This window comes from Pan paniscus, chromosome 1, assembly GCF_029289425.2.
Source record: "Pan paniscus chromosome 1, NHGRI_mPanPan1-v2.0_pri, whole genome shotgun sequence".
NCBI lineage: Eukaryota > Metazoa > Chordata > Mammalia > Primates > Hominidae > Pan > Pan paniscus.
The window spans coordinates 227,156,708-227,175,603 of record NC_073249.2 but is presented as its reverse complement, the minus strand read 5'-3'; the positions used below and the strand labels follow the sequence as shown (position 1 = coordinate 227,175,603).

General features: G+C 63.7%; 1 protein-coding gene across 14 annotated transcripts in view; it reads right to left on the bottom strand.

Moving 5' to 3' along the window:
- Window positions 1-4,369: 4,369 nt before the first annotated feature.
- C1H1orf159 (chromosome 1 C1orf159 homolog) overlaps window positions 4,370-18,896 on the bottom strand; it is a 36,675-nt gene continuing 22,148 nt past the window's right edge. For 6 of the 14 annotated variants that reach the window (XM_008977405.4, XM_063595294.1, XM_034951729.3 and 3 more), the window contains 9 exons: window positions 14,645-14,757; window positions 14,125-14,218; window positions 13,006-13,081; window positions 10,097-10,192; window positions 9,734-9,799; window positions 8,474-8,608; window positions 7,027-7,052; window positions 6,461-6,929; window positions 4,370-5,533 (listed from right to left, as the gene is read on the bottom strand). In XM_008977405.4, coding sequence (XP_008975653.4) covers window positions 5,439-5,533; window positions 6,461-6,929; window positions 7,027-7,052; window positions 8,474-8,608; window positions 9,734-9,799; window positions 10,097-10,192; window positions 13,006-13,081; window positions 14,125-14,196 — 1,035 coding nt within the window. In that variant the 5' untranslated portion in view covers window positions 14,197-14,218; window positions 14,645-14,757 and the 3' untranslated portion in view covers window positions 4,370-5,438. Of the gene's footprint in view, window positions 5,534-6,460; window positions 6,930-7,026; window positions 7,053-8,473; window positions 8,609-9,733; window positions 9,800-10,096; window positions 10,193-11,512; window positions 11,734-12,745; window positions 12,881-13,005; window positions 13,241-13,528; window positions 13,637-14,124; window positions 14,219-14,644; window positions 14,758-18,896 lie in introns of those variants that run through there. The other 8 variants (XM_055100113.2, XM_055100123.2, XM_055100069.2 and 5 more) reach the window with 8 other exon arrangements.

Here is an 18,896-nt window from a genome sequence, read left to right as displayed (position 1 = left end):
GCTCAGACAGGGAGGGGTGGATGCTCAGAGAGCGGGGCGAGGGCTGGGGCTGGGCGTTCAGACAGGGAGGGCTGGGGACTCAAGAGCTGGGGAGGGGTGGGAGCTCTGTGAGGGGCTCCGTGCGGGGTGGCTGAGGCTACGGGGACTCCGTGGGGGGAGGCTGAGGCTACGGAGACTCCGTGGGGGGAGGCTGGGGCTACGGGGACTCCGTGGGGGAGGCTGGGGCTACGGGGACTCCGTGGGGGGAGGCTGGGGCTACGGGGACTCCGTGGGGGGGGGCTGGGGCTACGGGGACTCCGTGGGGGGAGGCTGGGGCTACGGAGACTCCGTGGGGGGAGGCTGGGGCTACGGAGACTCCGTGGGGGGAGGCTGGGGCTACGGGGACTCCGTGGGGGGAGGCTGGGGCTACGGGGACTCCGTGGGGGGAGGCTGGGGCTACGGGGACTCCGTGGGGGGAGGCTGGGGCTACGGGGACTCCGTGGGGGGAGGCTGGGGCTACGGGGACTCCGTGGGGGGAGGCTGGGGCTACGGGGACTCCGTGGGGGGAGGCTGGGGCTACGGGGACTCCGTGGGGGGAGGCTGGGGCTACGGGGACTCCGTGGGGGGAGGCTGGGGCTACGGGGACTCCGTGGGGGGAGGCTGAGGCTACGGGGACTCCGTGGGGGGAGGCTGGGGCTACGGGGACTCCGTGGGGGGGGGCTGGGGCTACGGGGACTCCGTGGGGGGGGGCTGAGGCTACGGAGACTCCGTGGGGGGGGGCTGGGGCTACGGGGACTCCGTGGGGGGGGGCTGGGGCTACGGGGACTCCGTGGGGGGAGGCTGGGGCTACGGGGACTCCGTGGGGGGAGGCTGGGGCTACGGGGACTCCGTGGGGGGAGGCTGAGGCTACGGGGACTCCGTGGGGGGAGGCTGGGGCTACGGGGACTCCGTCGGGGGAGGCTGGGGCTACGGGGACTCCGTGGGGGAGGCTGGGGCTACGGGGACTCCGTGGGGGGAGGCTGGGGCTACGGGGACTCCGTGGGGGGGGCTGAGGCTACGGGGACTCCGTGGGGGGAGGCTGAGGCTATGGGGACTCCGTGGGGGGGGCTGAGGCTACGGGGACTCCGTGGGGGGAGGCTGAGGCTATGGGGACTCCGTCGGGGGAGGCTGGGGCTACGGGGACTCCGTGGGGGGAGGCTGGGGCTACGGGGACTCCGTGGGGGGAGGCTGGGGCTACGGGGACTCCGTGGGGGGAGGCTGGGGCTACGGGGACTCCGTGGGGGGAGGCTGGGGCTACGGGGACTCCGTCGGGGGAGGCTGGGGCTACGGGGACTCCGTGGGGGGAGGCTGGGGCTACGGGGACTCCGTGGGGGGGGGCTGGGGCTACGGAGACTCCGTGGGGGGGGGCTGGGGCTACGGGGACTCCGTGGGGGGAGGCTGGGGCTACGGGGACTCCGTGGGGGGGGGCTGGGGCTACGGGGACTCCGTGGGGGGGGGCTGGGGCTACGGGGACTCCGTGGGGGGAGGCTGGGGCTACGGGGACTCCGTGGGGGGAGGCTGGGGCTACGGGGACTCCGTGCCGGGAGCCGCTGTGAGGCCCTGAAAGCGCTCGTCGGAGGCTCCTGCTTCCTGAGGACCGTGACTCAGGTCACATGCCGCCTCCAGGAAGCGCCCTGGCCCCTGCGGCTCTGGGAACGTCCTCCCGACAGCTCCTGGGAATATCCCGGCACTGAGGTCACTCTGGGCTCCCGGCTGACACTCGTGCCGGAGGCAAAGGTGAGGAAAGGCCGGAGGAATGTGTGGTCTCGGCGCCAGGCCAGGCCTCCCTGTGCAGGAGAGGAGCCAGCAGCTCCCCTTCCCTCAGCTCAGACGGTCTCTCAGGGCTCTCGGGAGGCTCGGAGCAGCTTGGCTGGCAGATTCCAGGGCAGGGGGTGGGCCCGCCTGGTCCCCTCCGTCGCAGCCAGTGGGCGGGAGGCTGGGCTGGTGAGCGTGTGGGCGTGTGTGAGCACGCGCGCCCACGCTTGAGACGTGGATGCTGGTGTGAGCACCTGACCCCTCACCTCCTTCACTTTCGGTCTCCTCACGCCCTCTCAGGGACTCCTTCCCCTCCAGGCCTCGGTTACGGGTCACACCTGGCACTGCCAGGCCTGGGGACGTGGTGCGGCCGGTGCGGGGAGGGGCCTTCCAGGCTGCTGTGGGGCCCCCGGCCTCGCCCCACCCCGCCCCGCCCCGTGCTGGGCCATTGCCGCAAATGCAGCGGCTCTGTTGGTCGTGGGACTGGAATTCTTTCCCAAGGGCCCAGATGTGCAGAGGGGAGGCCGGTGTGGGGGAGCAGGGCTCGGGACGTGCACTTGGGTCTAGCTTTGCCCCTGACGTGCTGGGGCCGCCCCTAGGCCCAGCTCAGTGCGTCCCTCCTGTGCCCAGTGAGGAGGGCGTGCCCCTCGCTGCCACAGGTCCTGGCTGACCACGTGCTGCCCAAGGGCCAATCGCGAGTGCGCGGCTGGGGGACGTGGGGAGCCAGCTGAGGGGGATATGTGGAGGTGTCAGGGTGACCCTGGGTTTTTGGTTTGGGCCACTGGGTGGGAGAAGGAGGGGACCCAGAATTGAGAGATGGGGCCTGGGGGGCTGCTCAGAGGGTGGGCTGGGAGGTGCCTGTCTGTGTCTGGCCTGGCCTCCAGACCCTGCCTGGCTGGACCTGCTGTTCGTGCCTGTTTCCGATTTTATCCTCCAAACCAGACGCCCAGCCTGGTGCAAATGCACGAGTGGAGTTTCCAGGGGGATGTGGACTCCTTCCCTCCACCCCCACCTCGGTCCCTGTCTCCTTCCCTCCGCCCCCATCTCGGTCCCTGTCTCCTTCCCTCCGCCCCCACCTCGGTCCCTGTCTCCTTCCCTCCGCCCCCACCTCCGTCCCTGTCTCCTTCCCTCCGCCCCCACCTCGGTCCCTGTCTCCTTCCCTCCGCCCCCACCTCGGTCCCTGTCTCCTTCCCTCCGCCCCCACCTCGGTCCCTGTCTCCTTCCCTCCGCCCCCCACCTCGGTCCCTGTCTCCTTCCCTCCGCCCCCACCTCGGTCCCTGTCTCCTTCCCTCCGCCCCCCACCTCGGTCCCTGTCTCCTTCCCTCCGCCCCCACCTCGGTCCCTGTCTCCTTCCCTCCGCCCCCACCTCGGTCCCTGTCTCCTTCCCTCCGCCCCCACCTCGGTCCCTGTCTCCTTCCCTCCGCCCCCACCTCGGTCCCTGTCTCCTTCCCTCCGCCCCCCACCTCGGTCCCTGTCTCCTTCCCTCCGCCCCCACCTCGGTCCCTGTCTCCTTCCCTCCGCCCCCACCTCGGTCCCTGTCTCCTTCCCTCCTCCCACACCTCGGTCCCTGTCTCCTTCCCTCCGCCCCCACCTCGGTCCCTGTCTCCTTCCCTCCGCCCCCACCTCGGTCCCTGTCTCCTTCCCTCCGCCCCCACCTCGGTCCCTGTCTCCTTCCCTCCGCCCCCACCTCGGTCCCTGTCTCCTTCCCTCCGCCCCCACCTCGGTCCCTGTCTCCTTCCCTCCGCCCCCCACCTCGGTCCCTGTCTCCTTCCCTCCGCCCCCATCTCGGTCCCTGTCTCCTTCCCCACAGGAGGAGTCTGGGGGCTCCCGCGTCACAGGGGCGTGGCCCAGGGCATCAGGTGGGGCGGTGGGTACCGGGCTCAGAGTGGCCTTGGGCTGTCCAGTCCCTCCCTTTCTCCCCAGGACCAGGTGACCCTCCCAGCCCCAGGACACTTCTTGGGCCAGGGCCCAGGGCAGAGCCAATGCTCCCCCAGATACTCCCTGGCTGCAAACCTCAGGCTGGGGGTTTTTAGGGACAGGGACGCAGGTGTCTAAGGACACGACCCTCCAGGCAGTGGACGTTTCTGCCTGGGTGGAGGGCACGGTTACGAGAGCAGGGCCAGCGCTCTGGCATCCTGGCGCCCGGGCCCTCTGCCCTCAAGGCCTGTCCTGCCCCAGCTCAGCCCTCTCTGGCCAGGCCCATCACTGTCAGCAAACACCCCCACCCTGCTGCCCCCCAGATGGCCATGGCAACCCTCCCGGGGCCCGTGTCTGCAGCCCCCACGCAGCCCGGCTGGCCGATGGAAACGCACACCCATGCTCTGTCCCACCTCAGTCCAAGCTGGGGGGTCGGGGACCGCAGGTCCCACCTGCACAGGTTGCATCTGGGGAATGGGCCTGTGGCAGAAAATGTGCGGGGGGGGCGGGGGTCCCAACCAGGCAGCCCCGACCTGGACTCTCCTCCACCCCCGTCCCACCTCCTTGCCCCCAGCACACGGTGGCGGAGTGCGTGGGGCCAGCCTGGCAGGGGCTTTGCTCCCCGACCTGCACTTAGAGAACAGAGGATCCTACGGGAGAGAGCAGCTCGGAACGCAGCTTGAGTAATGCCGACTTTATATCAGCACACCCAGTGCCCCCACGTTCCCGCTGGCCCAGGTCCCGGAGACCATGATGGCACCCACAGTGGACTTCGCAAAGGAGCGTGGGGACCCCGAAGGCCAGGCCACCCCTCAGATGGGGGTCCCATGCTAAAGCAGACAGTGCCGGTGCCGCAGGGCGTCTGAGACCCACGGTGGAGCCCGGGCCTGGCGTGCGGGAGGCGGCCACGACGGCACCTTTCTCCCAGGAACTCCGGGAGGGAGCCCAGGACTCAGCGCCAGGGCAGCCTTGGCAGGTGCAGTGAGGCAGTGACTTGTGGGGGTTAGATGTGGGCCTGCCCCACGTGGGCAGGGATCAGCCAGGCATGGGGGTCCAGCGGATCCGAGCGGGGCCGCAGAGCTCTGGTGGACTTTTCTGCACAATGAATTTCTGCTTAAAAACAGAGATCAAGAGGAAGCTCTATCCTGCAGCTCCGGAAATGGGTGGCTGCGTGCTTGGGGTCTCCGCCACGCGGGAGGACAGCCCAGAGGCACCCTGGTCTCAGGCAGCTGGTTCCTAGGCTGCGTCCTCCCCACTGGCCGGGCACCGGCTGGAACGGCACGAGGACCAGCCTCACTGTTCTCAGAGGGGTCTCGGGCCACTGGGTGCGGTGGTGCTGGAGGAGTCCTGCCCGCCGTGGGCTCTGGAGGGCACGGCAGCAGAGCCCCTGGCTTTTCTAGGCAGAGCGGCACCTGCCCCATAGATCGTGCCAGCTTTGGCTGCAGGCGCTGGGGCCTCACCGTGTTTCCTGGGGGGGGGCCCGGACCCCCCAAGGCCTCAATCTGAAGCTCTGAGGTCTCACGGATGCCTGCTCCTGGTCCGATAAACGAGATGGCTGTGGTGGGAAGGAGCCTCAGGCGGCCCGGGACCCTTTGGCATCCGTCACTGGGAGGCGGAGGGACTCAGAGCCGAGGCTGTGCCCAGGACTGTCCTGGGCGCCAGGCGATGCCAACACTTTGTGCTGGTTCCCGCCAAGGTGTCGGCCTCCGGGTCCCTGCCAAGTGCGTGGCGTGGTCTCGGCCTCCAGGTCAGACATTGCTGATACGGGCCTCTCCCGGGAAGGCAGCGGGATCCGTGGCCCTGTCCAGGGGCCGCTCCCGCCTGACGTAGCGCGGCTTCCGTACTGAAACGGGTCAGAGACAGGCGAGGTCAGAGTGGGACCTGGACAGCAGGGACAGTGCAGGCCTCAGCCCTCACCGGAGGCTCTCGGGAGCGGGCATATGGCACAGGCGCCCGGGGCTGTTTACTCTGACCAGGTGGGAACCCAGATGCCCCCTGCCCCTAAGGCGCCCTCAGAGCTCCGGCTCGGGAAAGGGACGGCTTCCTCCTGCCCGGCTGTGTCCTCTCATTTACACCCTGGGCCCCGGGGCCTGGACAAGGGCCAGGCGATCCCCGAAGACAGAGATGTGGGTCCCAGAGCATCATGCACCTCAGGGGGCCACAAGCAGGCCGCAGCCCCGAGACCTCAAATGTGACCTTATTTAGAAGAAGGGGCTTTGCAGGGGGTTACGTCAGGGTCTCAGGTGTGATCGCCCAGGGTTCCCCGGGCAGGCCCTGAAACAACGGCCAGGGCCCACCTGAGAGAGAGGCAGAGAGAGAAGACGCAGAGGTGGGGGAGACGCCGTGGGACCAGGGGTCAGAGACGGGCAACGCAGCCACAGATGCCTGAGCCGGCAGGGGCTGGGAAGGCAGACAGCGTCCTCCCCAGAGCCTCGGGAAGCGTGTGGCCTTGTTTGCCCCTTGGTTTTGGACTTCTGAACTCTAGGATAGTCAGATTAAAGGTCTGCTGTTGAAGCTGGCAGCCCCGGGGCACTCGGGCACCGTGGGGTCTGCTGGACACTTGCAGACAGGGCTGCTTTAGGGACGGGGCAGGTCCAGCCTTGATGGAGAACTGTCTGTCCCCTAAAGGCACGGTCACCTGCCCCCATGAGAGACCTCTGCACAGGGGGACGGAGGCCGGGTGAGCCCTGCTCATGGCCTTGGAGCTGTGTGGCTGTGCGCCGGTCACTCAGCCTGTGTCTGTGGCCCCGCACATAAAATGGGTCCTAACCGGGCTGACTCTTGGGTCCGCCTGACCCAGCACCACTGAAGCGATGGCTGCTCAGGAGGGCCTGGCGGAGGCCGGCTGCGTCTGTCCTCGGGTGGAGCTGGACTTCAAGGAGGAGCAGGTATTGGGGGTCTGCCCTGTCGTGGTGGGTCCTCCTTTCCTGCAGACCCCACGTCTCGGGAACAGGAAAGAGCATGGAAGTCACGGGGATTAAAGGGGGGCGGGCAGGGGGCGCCGGCCAAATCCAGCTGAGATCCAGAGCAGGGGGCGCCGGCCAAATCCGGCCCTGGCCCTGCCTTGTGGGTGGGTCTCCTGGGGACCCGGGCAGGGGTGGCCGAGATCCAGAGCCAGGCAAACCCGTTTGGGGACAAACCCACAGAGCACCCTGGGACTGGCCCAGAGATGGGAAACCCCACAGGGGGATGCGACAGCTGCTGTTACCTGAGGACTGTGGCGGGGGGATCATTGCAGCCTTGAAAAGGAGAGAAAGGCAGAGTGAGGACTCGGGATGGCCCGGCACAGGCACACGCGGCCAGGGACGCTCAGCCCGGATGACGCGGGTTACTTACGGCTTTGCCAGGCTGCAGGGCCGGAGCTGTGGGGGAGAAAGCGGAGAGTCACCCTGGAGCCCAGGAGCTGCCTCAGCCTCAGCCCGGTGCGGCGTCCACGGGACAACAGGGCGAGGAGCTGCCTCAACCTCAGCCCAGTGCAGTGTCCGGGACAGCAGAGCGAGGAGCTGCCTCAGCCTCAGCCCAGTGCGGCGTCCTCGGAGCAGCAGAGGCCCCGGGGCTGCAGGGTCTCCCCCCACCTCTCCCTGCAGTGCATCAGCCTGGCCCTCGGTCCTGCCACATTCCTCCGGGGCACTCACAGGTGCGGGGGCCTCCCTAGCACCCCAGGTGAGTCCCCGCTCCCTGGACCCACCTTCTCGCCTCAGCAGAGGGGACAAGCCCCCCTCATGAGAAGCGTCTCCCCAGGCTCCAGGGTCCCAGGGGAGCTGCCCTCCCACCCTCCCGGGAGGAGCCTCAGGCACGAGGTGGCTTTGAGCCCCACGGCCGTGGGCTTCTGCCTCCATGGTGCCCCCGCGATGGGGGTGCCGTGGCATCGTGGCCAACCTGGCTTCTCGTCCCGTGGCCACCAGGGCTGACCAAGCCCTGAGCCCTGCCCTGCTCCAAGGGTGCCCATAGGCAGAGATGCTGAGCAGGCTGGGGCCTCTCGGTGCCTGGCTGTGCAGCAGACCCTGGCAGCGGGCTCCCGACTGGAGGCTGGGCCCTGAGACCCCGAGAGACGTTGAGGGGGATGGACAGGGGTCTCACAGCAGCCAGGTGGGGCTGCCCAGAGACCTGGGAGGAGGCCCCAGCTCGGCTATCACAGTCTGGCCAAGTGCTCACCTCGGGGTCCGAACTGCTGGCTGGACCATCTGCCTGGCAGGGACCCTGCGGGGGCCGGCCCTGGACAATGAGGGCAGGCACCACGGACCCTGCTCAGAACCCGCCCCCACCTGAAGGCACCACAGTCACAAGGCCGTCTCTCCAGTGGGAAGGGGTCAGTGCCCAGGCCCGGGGTGACCGTGTGTACGGCGTGGCGTAGGCTGGGGTGTGGGCCCTGCACCAGCCTGGCCAGCCCTGACCCCAGGAGAGGGGAGGGGGGACCATGGCTGCTGGAGGAGCCCAGGCAAGTCCAAGCTGCTGAGAGCCACCCGGCCCCGCTCCACTCACCCCTCGTGATGCCCTGAGGGCCCCGGGGAGACGCCTCTGCCGGAAGAGGGCTCCAGCAGAGGTTCTGGGCCCCGAGGAAGGCCCCTTGGTGCTTCGACCCTTCAAATCCACACACGGCTGTTTCCGGGAAGTGACGGGCCTTCTCACACCGGGACCCAAAAGCCACAGGACAGGCCCTGCTCCCTCCTGGCCTCTGCCAGCCTGCTCTGGCCTGGGACACTCCAGTCTCAGGCCCATCTCCACGGCTGGATGCCGCCTGCCCTGTGCCCTCCCGTGGGGCAGGTGCTGGTCCGGGAGATACCTTTGTTTCTTCTGTAGCAGACCCTGGGGAGTTTACTGGAGCGCTTGAGGTAGAAGAACCCAGCTACGGAGAGGATGAGGCCGGAGCTGATGAAGAACGTGCCCAGGAAGAGGGAGGCGGCCACGCGCAGAGCCCCTGCAAACAGACACCGCTGAGCGGACGGGCAGGACGGTGGCCCTGGCTCCTCGCCTGGCCCCCGGTGCCCCCTGCACACGGCAGATGCGCTGCTCTCTGAACATGCCTGAGCCTCACGGGACCGGCTGTGGGTGCCGAGGGCTCTGCACATGGGCCTGGTCATCCCTGCAGGCTCAGCCATGCCTGGGCATCTGGCCGCGGGGTCTGGGAAAGTTACCACCTGCCCCGGCCTCAGCTTCTCTCAGGAGCTCGGATGTTGGGAGCGTTACAGGGGCTGACCCTGGCCGGGCTCTGCGGAAACGCCTCTCCGATTCCAGTTGCCCCTGAAAGCCAGGGGGTTCTCAGCCTTGTTCCTTCCTCCGGGCTCAGCACAGGCCCTGGGGCCCCCACACAGGGCAGAGCCTCAAGCTGGCAGCAGGTGCTCCTGCACCCCACTCACCTCCACCTGCCTGGGCCAGGACAGGCCAGGGCTGCTGGCCTGGGGCTCGGGACAGTTGGCAATGGCTGCTGGGTGTGCTCTGAGATGCTGGGGAGGAGACTCCCCAACCCTGAGACACAGGCGTGTTTGCCAGGCTTGGGGGCCTCGCTCCTTCCTGCCCCAGCACAGAGCCACAGGAGGCCAGGAGCCCATCCAGGCCAACCCTACCCTAAAACACTGCCACTCAGGTCAGCAATGGACCCAGGCCAGCTCAGGGCCGTGAGTGTGAACCTGAGAGTGTGCAGTGTGGCCGTGAGTGTGAACCTGAGAGTGTGTGGTGTGAGCGTGAGCCGTGAGTGTGAGCCTTAAGTGTGAACCTAAGAGCGTGCGGTGTGGCCGTGAGCCATGAATGTGAACCTGAGAGCGTGTGGCTGTGAGCTGTGTGACCCTGAGAGAGTGCGGTGTGGCCATCAGGGCCTCCCCTAACTACGGCCCTTTAGAGATGTGGCAGAGCCCCCCCATGACGCCCCACATCCCCCACCCACACCAGCTGACCCCAAGCTGCAGGGGCTGCCACACTCCCCTCTGGCTGTTTTGCAGACCCTGAGCCTGCTGTGGCTGCGTCAAGGGTCAGGGTCTGCACTGGCTCCGACGGCCCCCAGCCCCCAGGACACCGGCAGAGGTGGCTGTGGCCTGCTGAGACTTACCAGGATGTGGCCGCCCGGGGGTCCCTGAGCTTCTATTCATGGGGAATGGCGCACCCCGGCCAGCAACTGTGGGAGAGCAGAACTGTGGGAAGCCTGTGTGCACGGAGCCCACGGGGACACCCACGTGCACCCTGAAGGGATCTCAGGCCGGAAATATGAAAGTGAGGGGCTGAGGGGGCGGAGCAGCCCTCACCACAGAGCTGTCCCGAATGGCCCAGCAGACTTGGGAGGAGGGGGCTCCCGGGGCTGTTCCCCAGTGGACAGTGGCTCTGGGGCAAGGTGGGGACACAGACAGCAACTCCCACAGTGTCTCCCACAGCTGGAGCTGTGAGAAGGGAGCCGGGGGGAGCCGGGCAGACCTACAGCTTCTACACTCGGAGCCGTTGTAGGCTGGGAGGGTTCCGTTCCCACAGCGGACGCAGCTGGCGCTCCCGTCCGCGTTCCAGCGCCTGTAACAGCCTGCGTGGGGCAGAGGACGGGCATGTCAGCCAAAGCAAAATCCACACCAGCTGGGTCTCCTGGGAATGATTCTCTATTTGAGTTGGTGAGATAACTTTCATTCCAGATACTAACGTGCTCTGGAGGGTAGGTGGGCGGCAGACAAGGACACCCCCAGGGAGCATGGCGGGGCCCTGAGCACCCCACGCCGCGCACCCAGGCCCTGAGCACCCCACGCTGAGTACTCCACACTGCGCACCCTGACCCTGAGTACTCCGACCCCAAGTACTCCACGCTGCACTCTCCACGCCGAGCTCCCCAGCCCCGAGTACTCCAGGCCGCACTCCACGCCGAGCACCCCAGCCCTGAGCACCCCGACCCTGAGTACTCCACACTGCGTACTTCAGAGAGTGGTAGGCGGCAGCATCCAGAATGAACAGGCCTGTTGGGGGGGCTCGTGCTCTGCAGGACTGGAGGCTGGGCCCGGCTTCCACCACCCAGCCCTCACCCCACAGACTCCCCAAGAACGCCCACTGCAACGCCTGCCCCAGGCCTCCCCCAAGACCCCCCCCACGGCCTCCCACAGGACCCCCGCATGCCTCGCCCAGGGCCCCCCACGCCTCCCCCAGGGCCCCCCACGCCTCCCCGGGACCCTCCCACGCCTCCCCGGGACCACCCCATGGCCTCCCCCAGGACCCCCCACGCCTCCCCCAAGACCCCCATCTGCAGTGCCTGGAGCGGCTGCCTCGCACCCCGTGTTCCCTCATGCCGCCCAAGCAGGATAGGCCCACCCGCCAGCAGCACAGCCTCCTGCCCCAAGCTGATCCCGACCCTTGGTCCATCTGTCACCTCCACACCCTGGCACCCTCCCCCGGGTCTCTCTCGGGGGATCCTGCAGAACCAAGCCTCATCCCCCCGCCAAGCCGACGCTGCGCCTGAAGCCTCATTCCCCCGACCCCGAAGCCGATGCTGCGCCTGAAGCCTCATCCCCCCGCCAGGCCGACGCTGCGCCTGAAGCCTCATTCCCCCGACCCCGAAGCTGATGCTGCGCCTGAAGCCTCATTTCCGCCCACCGGCCAGGGCGCCTTTAAGGACAGGAATTGACTTTGACTCCTTGACTTTCTAAATATCTCCAACACTCAGCCCAGAGCTGAGCAGACACACTCTTGATGCCGACTGCGGTGCGGACGCTGGTGCGGGCCACGGGTGGACCACACACCTCGACCCTTCCTCACAGACTGATCTGAATATAAACGGGCCGCGGCGACACGGGGACCCCGCGGTGGAGAGTGGGCCTGAGACCCCGGCACGGTTGTGACAGGGGTCACTCTGCAGACACACCTCTTGGAAGAATGGAAGTCCACCCGCTCAGTCCTACCAGGGTGGAGCTGCGCTCTCCCAGCACTGGGGGCAGCCTCTGTCTCCTGGCATCTCCTGGCACAGGGCTCGGGTGACTTCAGCGAGGCTCGCTCTGTCTGAGAGTCTCTGCCCCGGATGCCAAAGAACGGAGTCCACGGCAGGGAGCCAAACACCAGTGCAGCACTGTCCCCAGAAGTGCCCGCTGCCTCCCCGAGCGGAGACGTGACCTGGCTTGGGGCCGCACGCAGGGGGAAGCGTATCCAACACCGCAGGCCCGGCCCCTCCCCACGCGCGCCAGACGGTCCCCACCCTGCGCCTGTGCATGGGGCCACCTCGGCCCTTGGACTTCACGACCCGCTGGCCTGGCCCCTCTGTGGGCACCGTGACTGCTGCACAGCTGCCTGCACCCACACAGTACCTGGGGTACACAGTCCCTCACAGGAGACGCCACGGCCCCAGCACTCTTGCTGCCATGGGGTGCCAGGGGAGTGGTTCTCACCCAGCCACCAGGGCTTCAGCATCAGAGGATGAGGACCCCAAGGTGCTCAGCTTCCTCCCAGCCCCTCTGTTCTCCCTCAGAGCGGTGCCCTCCTCCTCCTACCCTGCTTGTGCCTCAGATGTCATCACTGCCTTCCTGTGGCCTCCCCAACCCCCACGCCCAGCCTCGGACCCCCACGCCCAGCCTCACTGGCTGCCACAGCCGCCGTCTTGACCACGCCCTCCTCACGAGGCCCCTGAGTCCCCAGGAGCAGCCCTTCTGGGTTCTTCCATCATGGGAGGGCTGGACCCCCAGGATGGGAGTGCCAAGGCCCTTGGAGGTACAGCTGGGGCATCTCAGCCCCAAGTCCGCCAAGGGCCGCCAAGGAGTGGCCCTTGCACCTTCTCACTCTGTCCTCCCCTCCCCTGGCTGCTCCCACTGGCTGCCCCCACCAGCCTCAACCTCCTGACATCCAGCTGCCCCCAGACAGTCCCTTCCGCAGCCTCCCAGAACCTCTGATGAACAGGGCCTGCCCATGGCACGCTGACACAGGCCGGCATCCTCGCGGCGTCCTGTTGATTGGCATTCCACTCCACGCACCAGGGGCCAGCAGCACCTCTGCCCGAGCACGGACAGGCAAAAATGTCTTGGGCTTTGCCAGAGGCCCCTGGAGCCAGGACAGCCCCGTGAGAATGGCTGAGCTCATGGGCCACTCCCCCAGACCCTTCTCCAGGCACCTTTCTGATCTCAGCTCCTGCCTCTGCTCCCAGCCCTCTGCTGGGCCAGTCTTCTCATGAGGCTGCCGCTCAAGGCCGCCCGCCAGAAAGGAGGCTCAGATGTCCTTCCCCAAGCTCCGCAGCCCTCACTGCCCCATCCACTCCCCCGGTCCCGCAGCACAGATGAGCACTGTCCTTGTCACCGAGGGGAGGGCCCTGGGCACACACACACCAGTGGCTCAGGGGCCGGTCTGGAATCTGCTTGGGACAAAGCGGCTTACCTGGACCACACAGACTTGCGCCTGGGCAGCTGGCGTTGACGCCCACCACATCCACACAGCACTCGGGCAGCTGGGCCTGGAGGGGACACGGCAGTGAAACTCCAGGACGCGCCTGCCAGGCAGGCTCACGCCCAGAGCAGCAGCGGCTGAGGGGTGCCATGGGAGCAGATCTCAATGCCCGCAGCTCCGGCCTCTTCTGGAGTCAGCATCGGGTGGCCCTCTGTCCCCTGTGGGCCTGGGAGCAAGGAGGGGCCTCACAGCCACAGTGCACATCCCTGTGGGACCCTGGGTGGGCGGTCTCCAAGGAAAAGCTGGGCCTGGAAGAGTAAACCACCCCCAGGAGGCAGCACCCGCAGGCCATGGCAGCGCCACCGACATTCTCTGCAAGTCTCCGGAGGCTCTCCATCAGGGGTTTCCGCTTGACCCCACAGAGGAAGTGCCCAGGCCTGGCTGGCATTTCAGGGGACGAATTCACGCCCAGGTGCCCAGGTACTGCACAGGTGCGCTGGGTGCTGGCACTTACGGTGTGTGTGAGGGCCCATTCCCTGACCACAGGCAGACTGGACAGGCCTGGGGGGCTCAGGGTGCCCTCAGCTTGTGTGTTGATCACAGCTGTGCTGTTTCTCGTGACCTGAATGCAGTGAACGGTGAGGGCGTCCAGGGGTGACTGCGGAGTGCAGGATAGAATCCACACCGCCAGGGAGGGGCCCAGGTCTGGTCCCTCAAACGCCCCAGCCAGGCTAGTGAGGGGTCCCCACCCTCCACCCGCTCCGCCTGGGAGTCTGGAGCCGCTGCAGCTACACTCCCCGATAGCAATGCGCGGCATGCTGTGCTGTCACCGCTGGCAGAGCTGCTCCCATTGCGGGCCAGGATGCCTCACCGTGGGGGCCCCACCTGACCCAGCCATTCCTGAGCAGGTGCTCACCCAGCAGGCAGCGGTGGGCTCCCCTCTGCGAGGCACAGGCCCCTCTGACCCCAGCAGTGGACCTGGTCAGCACCTCTGGGGCTGGAACATCAGTGTCCTAAAGGTGGAAGGGTTAGACCCTCTAGGGGAAGGGCCCACCGCCCTCCACAGAGGCTCTGGCTTAGGCCACGTGGACACGTGAGGAGGGCACCTACCATGTTCTCCATGGACTTGCTGGCGACTCCCACGAGAAGGCCAGCCAGGAGGGCGAGGTGCTGCAGTGCCATGCCAGGAGCAGATGCGCAGAGCCTGCAACAGGGAGGAGCGTGCAGAGCCAAAGAGATGGAGTGGGGCTGAGGCAGGGTGGGTGGGGCCAAATGAAAGTGGGGTCAAGAGATGTTGGGGGGGCTGCGGGCCAAGGCAAGGAGGGCAGAGCCAAATGGAGATGGGTGGGGCTGTGGTGGAGGGTGGGGCCAAATGGAAGTGGGCGGGGCTGTGGCAGGGAGGGTGGGGCCAAATGGAAGTGGGCGGGGCTGTGGCAGGGAGGGTGGGGCCAAATGGAGATGGGGTGGGGCGGGGCCGCGGCAGATGACTGAATTAAATGGAGATGGGGCAGGGCCATGGCAGGGGTGCAGGGCCATGACAGGGAAGGTGGAGCCAAATGGAGGTGGGGTGAGAGTGAAGGCTTGGGGCCTTTGGAGGCACGGGTGGGGCGAGGTGTAGGCAGGGCCTTACCTGCCCCTCCAGGATGGGGACTACCGACATCAGCCCTTTGCCCGCCTGGGTGGTCAGGGGTTAGCTCTGGGAGCTCATGGGCTCAGCTGAGCCCTGCAGACCCCGGCCCAGTCCTGCAGATGAAGACAGCAGGTGAGGCCGTGGTCACGTGAGGGCAACCCAGGTGGGCCGTGGCCTACAGTGCGGGGTCTGGGTCCAGTCCGGGCCCTCTGTCCACACCCTTGCTGGCCCCTGGCTGTCGAGCAGGGCGTCCTGGAGGGGCTGTCCCTGGGCTGTGGGGGCCTCGGCAGGGCTGTCTCCATGAGTGTTTCCCCCGAGCTGGCCTCCTGGCCTCCTGCGGGTGAGAGTGCCTGGGATACAGGCCCTCGCTGGGATACAGGCCCTCGGCCCGGCCTTTGCTCAGGGACCAGGTACGGAGCTCAGTGGCTCAGGCTGCACTTGGTGGACACCGGTCCTCCCGCACAAACCCCCTCTCTCCCCCCTGCACTTCCAGCCACAGGACCTGGCACCATGGCCCTGCCTTCCTAAGGGAGGAAACGCCTGCCAGGCGCACAAATCTTCAAGTGGTATCACTGCACTGGCTCAGGGGCCTCCCTGGCAAGTTACCCCGAGAGGGGCTGAGGCCCAGCCAGGCCTGTGGGGCTCCTCTTGATGGGCCTAGGCCGGGGTCCTGGGACAAGGGCTGTGAGCAGCAGGGAGACGGAGGCCCTGGAGGACACAGCTCCAGTCTCCGCACAGGGACGGTCCACTCTGTCACCCATTCCATGCTGGATTCAGGTCATGGCCTCACAAACTGACCAGGCTGCCCAGGTGTGAGCCTGCCGGAGGACTCTGGAAGGTGGGGGTGGTCGGAATGCTTGAGCTCAGGAGTTGGAGACCCACCCGGGCAACACAGCCCGTCTTTACAAAACGTTTAAAATTAGTCGGGCCTGGTGGCGGGAGCCTGAGGTCCCAGCTACTCAGGAGGCTGAGGTGGGATGATCACCTGAGCCCAGAAGGTGGAGGCTGCAGTGAACCGAGACTGCACTCCAGCCTGTGCAAGGGGAACTCCGTCTCAAAAACAAAAAGCATGCTCTCCTCATTCAGCTCCTCCTCTCTGACGTGAAATCCTTTCAGATGGAGCGTGTTGAAGTCACAGGCATGCTGCTGGCCCCACCACACAGTGCAATCCAGTCTTAAGATGGAGCGTGTTGAAGTCACAGGCGTGCCGCTGGCCCCACCACACAGCGCAATCCAGTCTTAAGATGGAGCGTGTTGAAGTCACAGGCGTGCCGCTGGCCCCACCACACAGCGCAATCCAGTCTTAAGATGGAGCGTGTTGAAGTCACAGGCGTGCCGCTGGCCCCACCACACAGCGCAATCCAGTCTTAAGATGGAGCGTGTTGAAGTCACAGGCGTGCCGCTGGCCCCACCACACAGCGCAATCCAGTCTTAAGATGGAGCGTGTTGAAGTCACAGGCGTGCCGCTGGCCCCACCACACAGCGCAATCCAGTCTTAGTTTTTCCTTTTGTCCCTTTAGCATTTGCCCAGCAGAGACCGTCTTCCCCTGCTCAGTGGAAAACTCCAGACATCACAGACCCTTCTGCTCCCTCTCTGGTTAAAGGGCATCCTGAGGGCCACATTAAGTCACAAAACATCATTTCCATTCAGGAACCAGAAGTCCAAGATTTCAATCAACACTTTCATCTGCTATTTAGTCAACTTCATGGAGATGTACTTTACATACAATAAACCACATCCGTGTAAAGTACACAAGCGGGTGAGTGTGACCACCCCCTTGAAGCTGCCACCACAGCCAGGACGGTGCCCGGTCCCACACAGCTGCCAGCACTCGCTGTGGCCCCCACAAGCCCGGGCTCCCGGCAGCCAGGAGCTGACCAGACTGCAGCTGTATCTTCTAGGGTCTTATACAAAGGGGTTGCACACACTGACCTTTAGATCCTTCCATGTTGTTTTATCCGCACTTTCTTCCTTTCCACAGCCGGAGGATTTTCCACTGTGTTGGCCAAACGTCACCGCCTTTGCCCATCACCTGCCAGTGGGTGCCTGGGCTGCTCCCAGTTCCTGGTGACTGGATGGAGCTGCGGCCAAGGTCCTGGCACATGTCCTCATGTGGACATCTGTCTTCATTTCTCTTGGGAGCAGAGTGGCTGGCTCACAGGGAGGTGCACGTTTAACTTTCTGAGGAACTGCAGCCGTCTTCCACAGTGGCTGTGCTGTATACCCTCCCACTGGCGATGTGGGTGCACGCAGGGTGTCCGTGCATGTGCAGGAGTATCTCTGTGTCATTACAATCTGCATTTCCCTGAAGACTAATGATGGCATCTTTCCATGTGTTTATTAGCCACTTATATATCTTCTTTCTGAAGTGCCTACTCACATCTTCTGCCCATTTTGTTTAATTGGGTGGAGTTGCAACATATACCTTTTTTTTTGGCGGGGGTGGGGGGCATAGGGTTTCACTCTGTTGCCCAGGCTGGAGTGCAGTGGTGGGATCGTGGCTCACTGCAGCCTTGACCTCCAGGGCTTACGCGATCCTCCTCCATCAGCCTCCCGAGTAGCTGAGACTAGAGGTGTGCGTCACCACCACGCTCAGCTAAAACACATATTCTTCATCAGACTTATGTATTGCAAATATTTTCTTCCATCCTGTGGTTTGTCTTATCATCTTTTTTTTTTTTAGTTGGAGTCTCTGTCGCCCAGGCTGGAGTGCAGTGGCGTGATCTCAGCTCACTGCAAGCCCCGCCTTCTGGGTTCACACCATTCTCCTGCCTCAGCCTCCCGAGTAGCTGGGACTACAGGTGGCCGCCACCACGCCTGGCTAATTTTTTGTATTTTTAGTAGAGACGGGGTTGCACCATGTTGGCCAGGATGGTCTCGATCTCCTGACGTTGTGATCCGCCTGCCTTGGCCTCCCAAAGTGCTGGGATTACAGGCATGAGCCACCTTGCCCGGCCCCCGTCTTATCATTTTTTTATGGACATCTTTTGAAGAGCAAATGTTTTTAATTTTAATGAAATTTTTAATAAAATTGAATGCATCCATTTTTCCTTTTGTGGTTCTTGTTTTTTATGTCCTAAGAAATCTCTGCCTTGACCTCATGGTCACTAAGATTTACTGCTTTCTTCCAGAAGTGTTACAGTTTTAGCTTTTGCATTCTGAGTCACCTTTGTGTATGGTGAAATGCAGGTCAAGCGTCATTTCTTTCCTTATGTATAAACAGTTGCTAAAAAGACTTTTCTTTCCATGTGGAATTACATTGACATCTTCATTGAAAATCAATGGACTATAGAGGTGGGGTCTATTTCCAGGCTTTCTATTCTGTTCCACTCACCTGTGTGTCTATTCTTCAGGGACACTGCGGCTGACTGGATTACTGAAGCTGTAAGTAGAATAGAAACTTTGAAATCCGGGCACGTATCAGCTCCACTTTGATTGATTGCTTTGGCAATTCCAGGTCACATGTGTTTCCTATTTTAGACTAATTGTGTCAATTCCTACAAAAAAACCTGCTGCGATTTTGACTGGGAGAGCCGATGTTTTAACAGGGTTGAGTCTTTTCATCACGGACATGCTGTCTCTCTTCATCCCTCCGCATCATCTTCAGTTTATCTCAGCAGCGTTTATAGTTTTCAGTGAACAGGTCTTGTATATCTTTTGTTAAGATAATTACTAAGTATTTTACTTTTTGTTATTACAAGTAGAATGTAATTTCTGATTTCATGTTCCGATAGTTTGCTGCTACTGTATAACGATAAACTTTGCACCTTAGCCTTGATATCTGAAATCTTGCTAAATTCACTTAATAGTTCTAGCAATTCTCTGTAGCTTCCTTAGGACCCTCTACATAAATAATCAGGTCATCTACAAATAAATACAGTTTACTTCTTCCTTTCTAATCCTTGTGACTTCAATTTGCCTTTTTTCTTACCTTATTGCAGTGGCTGGGACTTTGAGTATAATGTTGGACAGAAGAGTGAGAATGGGTGTCATCCTTGTTCTTGATTTTAGGGATAAAATGCTCAATATTTCGCCATCAAAAGTACAACGTCTAGTGTAAGTTTTTCATAGATGTTCATTTATCAGACTCAGGGAATTCCTTCTATTCTTAGTTTACTGAGGTTTTTTTTAAAAAATCATAAAACAGGTATAAATGTTTCCAAATGTCTTTTCTGCATCTATTTCAGTGATCATCCTTTCCTTCTTTATTCTAGTAATATGGTGATGACAAAGATTCATTTATGAATCAAA